The sequence below is a fragment of the Colletes gigas genome, unplaced genomic scaffold, assembly GCF_013123115.1.
Source record: "Colletes gigas isolate AHSC1104 unplaced genomic scaffold, ASM1312311v1 Colletes_gigas_Sc00010, whole genome shotgun sequence".
In the NCBI taxonomy this organism is placed as follows: domain Eukaryota; kingdom Metazoa; phylum Arthropoda; class Insecta; order Hymenoptera; family Colletidae; genus Colletes; species Colletes gigas.
The window spans coordinates 1,379,991-1,386,481 of NW_025106639.1; the positions used below are offsets into that span (position 1 = coordinate 1,379,991).

General features: G+C 43.0%; 1 protein-coding gene across 1 annotated transcript; it reads right to left on the reverse strand.

Moving 5' to 3' along the window:
* Positions 1-277: 277 nt before the first annotated feature.
* On the reverse strand, positions 278-2,622 carry LOC122397799 (SAGA-associated factor 29). The gene is made up of 2 exons (XM_043397205.1): positions 2,490-2,622; positions 278-1,388 (listed from the first exon to the last, which is right to left on the reverse strand). The coding sequence occupies exon 2, from the start codon at positions 1,291-1,293 to the stop codon at positions 412-414; it is 882 nt and encodes a 293-aa protein (XP_043253140.1). The 5' UTR covers positions 1,294-1,388; positions 2,490-2,622; the 3' UTR covers positions 278-411.
* Between the last annotated feature and the right edge of the window lie 3,869 nt (positions 2,623-6,491).

Genomic DNA, 6,491 nt, shown 5'->3' on the forward strand with positions numbered 1-6,491 from the left:
TGTATAAGGATGCCGCTATTATCGTCGTGTAATCTACGCCAATTACCCACGGACGAGTATCGCGGAAATAGGACCCTAACTGTCAGTACGTGCTTATTTCCCCCCCTTTGCGGTCCATCGGACGGGATTCAACTTAACGACAAACCATGTGATTTCGATAAAAATGCCTATACGTACGCGCGGCCAACGGAATGATTACGTTGCTTCCAAGCACCAGGTAATAGTGGGAGGGGTTGGTTGGGGGGCCGGAATACCATCGAACGCAATGATAATCCGATACTCGAAAATCATGAACTTTATTGTTTCCAATCAACGGTCTTGTGGTAGTAAAAAAGAAAAAGAATTACGGTACTAACGGTAACGAGCGCGAGAATCGAGGTAATAATACTGCTGCGAGTCGATCGTCCTCCATTAACACTGGCTCTTGTTCTTTTTGCTCTCCTTGATGGAGATCACGTAACGCTGAGCGACGTTCAGAGGCGGGGAGTAACCGTCCGCGTAGGTCGCGTCCTCGAACAGGACCTCGTACTCCTCGGTGGCGGTGGTGGGCAGCTGATTCACCACCGCCTTGTAGAAGCAGGTCGTTTGCGGGTACAGCGCCATCACGATGGATCCTTTCGAGAACAGAGCGTGTGGATCGGTCTCGGGGTTCGCCCTCATGAGCGGAAGCGGCACCACTCGCCGTCGCGACAGGGTGTGCCTGTCCTTTTGCTCCTCGTCGATGTCGTCCACCTCGTATTTATTCGTGGTGGGATTGAACTGGACCACCTCCGCGAGAATCCAGTTTTCCTCCTCCTCTGAACCCTTCACCAGCGCCGCCACCATGTCACCCATCTTCGCGATGTACGTGGGCTCGGCAGCGATCGCCCCGCACAAAGGCGGCGGCTTCGCCCCCGGTGTTTTGCCCACGTACAGAGGAAGGGTTTGCGCGGTGCTTAGCAGCATCTTCATCAGAGCGCCGCGTCTGATGGTCTCCTTGTTGCCCGCATTCCGTGCCTGTATCCGTCGTTCGTTTCTAATCGCTCGGATCTCGTTGATCTTTACGAGCGCCTTGCGCAGGATCTCTTCCTCCTGCTGAGCATCGCCCACCGCCGCGCTGTAAAGGTTCTTCAGCTTCTGCTGATAGTAGGGGGACACCTTGTCCTCGGGGGTCACCTTCTCGTAAGTCTTTATAATGTTGTTCAGATTGTGCTCCGATCGAACACGTTGCGTCTCCACCTCGTGCACCAGGTGGTACAGGTTCTTCAACCGTTCTTGAATCTGGCTAGCCGCTGCATCCGCCGTGAACGGCATCTTGCTTGTAACTTCCGAGCGACGCCAATCAGCTTGAAAGGCGTGCAATGCGGTCCCTGTGTATCTCTCGTCTGCGTTCCGCTGTGCGAGGTATTCTACGAATAAAAATACGCGGAGCGCGTTACATTCTTCCTATTTTTGCGATGCTGGATCTAGAACGTCCTACGGAGGCCGGATTTCAACGAATCTTTTTGGTCTCCGTTTCACACACAACCATCAAATCTTAAATTACGAATCTTCTGTCTCTTATTACTTGTTATAATTTGTAAATGATATCGTGTCTTCTCAAAAGGATTTGAATTTTATAGTACTCTTGTATATATTAGTTTATACATATTTCTTTTAAATAAGATACTAAGGTATTTTGGCGCCCAGATAACAATGCAATATGGCGCCATTCGTTCATTTCCTTTGCGTTAGATATACATATATGTGGATATTTTAACCCCTAAGTTAACCCCTAAGTGGCTTTAAAGCATTTAAAAAATAATGAACTAAATTTTCAAATAATTACATTGACATATATTATTAATTTAAACTTACAGCGGTTCTAATAATCTACTTAAGGGTTAAGTAAAATCCAAAGTGGATGCATTTTTTATTTCATCCAGCTTTCCTCAGGTTTGGAGTTACGAGAAGCGAACAGACTCTTTAATACTTATTATTAAAACCAAATATACGTAGAACTATTTCACAAATAGTAGATAAAGTGTCAAGAACCGAATAAAAATTATAATTCGTTAAAGCAATACAAGGTGTGTAGAAACTCGTGTATCTGTTTATAATTATCCAAATAATTCTGAATACGCGCAGTAATATTTATAGAACTGCAGAACTATGTCTAAACAACGAAAAAAAAACTTTCGAAAGTTTCCGCCCGCCGCGAGTTTCGAACTCGAGTCCCCCAGCACCGTGAACCGACACACTGGATGTTATGCTACGAAGTAACATCGTTTCAAACTTTTAATATCATAACTTAAAATGCTTCGTAAAGTTCATAACTAACTATTACACCTCTTTGAATTATTATTCACGCGTGCCGTCACAAGATATATACATAACAATGAACGTCAACAAAAACAAACGGTCTGCTTCGAGTAAAGGCGGCGGAAAACCGGTTACACAAACATTCAGCGAATCGATAAAGGCGTGTTGGTCAATGGCCGTGTCCTGAATCTATCAAAATCGTGACGTACCTCATGCTGTACAAGGAAAATCGGCGTCCAATTCGTCGACAGTTACAGCGCAATGCTTGCCTTCCTAACGCGAAGCTGCAGGTTGCACTAAACCATCCCAACGTCGTGCAATCGACTGTGCACCCGATTCTGCGCCATACTGCTTCTCCCACCATTCGTCGCGCAGTATATAACGTACGAGCTTGTGTCAAGGCGGTGCTGCCACCTGACGGGATATGCTCAAACTAATCTAACCAGAACGCGTTTGACCATCGCGACGTGTACGTCGTTATCGTTATAATTCGCACTAATAATCAATGAAACACGAACTACGAAATTCACGTATGACTAAGGATATTAAGGGAATGGAAAAGTTTATTTTATTAACACATGACATTCGTTTTTACGTTACTTTTCAAAGATTGATCGCCTCGAGCAAATTAATTTAAAATTTGGAATTTGACCCTTTAAAAGGTGCCACAAATAAATTCCCTAACGATTTTCCTAGCAGTGCTGATATGACGATTCATTTCTGACGTTTAATCGATCGAACAGTGAAATATATTTCATTCTATAACTCAGATTTTAATTTTTATTTTCCGAGTAACGCAATGGAAAGTTTTCATTTGGTGTTAAAATTTGTATCTACATAAGAATTATGCCTATTTCTGATTGAAAAACTGTATATTTGTTCATATGTCGTCTTAGCAATCTGTGTGCAGCTGACATAACTCTAATTTTGTCAACAGAAGCGTTGCGTGAGAAATGCTGGTCCGACAATGAGAGCTGAGCTATGGATTATTGATCTTAAGCTTAAAAATTCGGTCTAGATCTCCTCGTGATGAACGAAACAGTGACTGGCGATCGGCGAACGGAACGATCTCAATAATCCATCGGTTGAGCGGAGACGGCGATAGCCAGCGCGAAGAATAATCAATTCGTTGGTAAATTACACGGCACGGACACCCGTGGCTACGGCGACTCGTATAAATCACCGAGCGCGGAAAAGCTCTCTATCGTTCTTGTTAGAGGTGCCGGATGATGTACCGCCTCACCTAGCGTCCGATCGTGCATCAGAGGTGCCGTGCATCATCGGTTAACAGCCAACCGCGGCAAACGGCACCGATCGCGACGCGAAAAGCCGTAACGCGACCCCGGCTAGCATTCGAGAGAGAATCCCATGGACGCGGCAAACCGTCGCGTTCCAACGTGCACGCACCATAAACGTACATAAGCGCAAAGAAGCCGGGTTTATACGAACTCCGTGACCTATTCGCAATGAGATGCGTGTCACGCGTGCCACCGGCGAGTACGTGGCCCTTGCACACGCGCGAGACTGAAATCGCAGCCGATTCAACCTGTTCCCAAGCGAGTCGCGAACAATGCGCGACTACGGAGTCTTCGAAGACCGTAGATCGCGCGAGCAGAGGCCGTGGTATTTTATTTTTAAGGCGAGTCGCCTTAACGCGTCCCCAAGTAGCGTCACAAATGATCTAAACGTATGATTTCTAATAAAACATCTTGAAGTTAGTAATTTATGTGCTGCAATGTTACGGAGATATAATTTTAAATATCCGTTTCACTTGTTTTATTCGGAAGGATTTGTTGTCAAGTGGGGGAAAAGCATGATCAGCTGACATATTTAGGATGTGGTACGTGAAGATAATGAAACAATGATGACGAATATATTACGTAATGGCGCGAGGAATTATTATTTACGACTTATTAATACATTTCGAAAATTAAACGTGAAATTGACTGTCTGAATTATCACCAATATTTTTCCAAGTATTAGGATGTGCCAGAAAATATTGCTTACTTCAAAACCTTCATTCCTTAAGTAATAATTACAACAGATTGGAATTTCAAACACGATGATCTATGGTCTTCTGACACCGTTGTGAAAGCTGCTGCATTCCTCTGCAATAGCATGCTGGTACTTTTGATGCAAACAAATCACGTGCTTTCATGTTTCGTTTCGTCATCATTGTTTAATTACCAATCTTTGGAAACGTGTGCCATTACTCGGTAAAAGGGATAGAAATTTTGGGTCATAGTATACATGAATTGTAATTTGAATTATTGTAGTGGGTTGTTGTTATAGGAAAAAGTAGACTCGTAATAAAACAACCCTAACAGGATTTGCTTTAGACACCAGGACAATTCATAATCTGTCGAGGAGTGCATGTACATATAGGAACATCGAGTAATTGTCGAAAGGAACAGTTTGAACGCATCCCTCAATCCCAATTGAACGTAATTGGCGGGTAGTCCGTGTCGAAGTAAAGTAATTCGAGTGGTTAGAACAAGATTAGATGTTAAAAATGGTAAAAATGATGGGTAAGAGTCTTGAAAGAAGTTAAAGTAAGCGTTGGGAAAATCGTGGAAAGTGGAGTGAAAGTGAGAAATCGCGAAACCGAGGAAAAGGAGAAAGAGTGGTTGACGAAGACCAGCGAGATTTCACGATGTCCACAGCATCACCTGATTTAAGATTAATAAAGGTACACATGTCTATGCATTGTACATGTAATTTACCTATTTCGAAAATATTCTTAAGAGTTAATAACTGTGCGTCCAATTGGAGGTTGGCATTCCGACGAGCATGAATACAAATGACTCTTGGCACTTTCAGAAAATTTCATTTTCAATAATTAGTAACGACATCATTGCATAACAATTTATTTATGCCAGCATCCTAAAAAGGATAAGTGCTTTGTCAAAATGTTTCAAAACTAAAAAGAAAATGACATATCTCTTTGTAGTAGATTAAAATTAATTACACATAATCGTTCCATAAGAATTAGAAATTTACATTCTCCATCGCAGTTAAGAACTCCATATAGGAGGATTTTTAATCTCCAAATTAATACAGAAATAATATTAAATCGTTTAACTGTGCTATCAGAATATAATAAATTGTTGGAAATTCTCTATATTTCCTCGGTGTTTCAAATTTTCATATCTGCTGTTTCCAATTTCGTTAGGAGCAAGCACCGACGCTTAATTAATTTTAATTTGTCGGTCGAGCCGCTTTCACTCGCGGAATTGACGTTACGATTGCGTTTCGTCGTGTGCCCTCCGCAATTATTCGTCTCGTTTCTCAAAGATGGCAGTCATCGACGGTCGAAATTCAGAGAGGCTCGTCGGACGTAGGTCCATTTGCACGGTTGTTGCGGTCGTAGCCCGTAGCATTAACGTTACAATGTTTATTGCAACACCGTGCGCGTTATGCAAGACAGGCACACCGTCTGAAATCAGCAGGATATACCGGGAGGGCTCGTCTAATCTCCCTGAGCTCGTCGTATATATCTCCTCAGCACGTGCAATTAGCGTACATTCGTATACACGTGTATTATCAACGACCATCGTCCCTGTCATTTCGTTTCTAAGCATTGATTTATTACTGCGCGGTGGCAGGATAATTATTGACTACCATACCGGCGCGCGTACTTTTCGTTGCAAAATCGTTGATAACAACGCTACAACCGGCTGGTTTGCATATAATACTGAGAAATTCATTTGTCTCATAATATGATTCATAGTTGCCCTCTTGTAATGCCATTGAATCGCAGTGTACATGATAATTAGACATCAATGGGCCGCGTTCGGTCGATTAACAATTCAAATCAGCAGACGTACTTACGACTTACTTTGCATCAATTAGGCATAAAATATTGTTCCAACGGCCGGACCACCGGCCATACCGGGCAACATTTCAATGAATACGTTACCCCTGCCAAATAATTAGTGGTTCCTTCCTTAATTACCACCTCGCTGATTCCGTAGAATGATACGTTTTACTAACCCATTAGGTACCCCATTCAGAGAACGTTTCTACACAGAAATTAAAAATTTAAATATTACTCAGTTATTAGGGTGTGATCGAGGTTTCTACAAGGGTCAGGTATATTCCCAGATGTTAAGTTTCGAGAACATCGACGATTGTCGCGCGATAAAAGGAGCGTGCATAGTCATTCGGTCGGGAGGGCTTCATCGAAATTCTCGCGGCTCGGTTCTTCGTCA

What these genes read in the sequence shown, in the direction of transcription:
- LOC122397799 (XM_043397205.1), bottom strand. Translation starts at nt 1,293, where the DNA reads ATGCCGTTCACGGCGGATGCAGCGGCTAGCCAGATTCAAGAACGGTTG.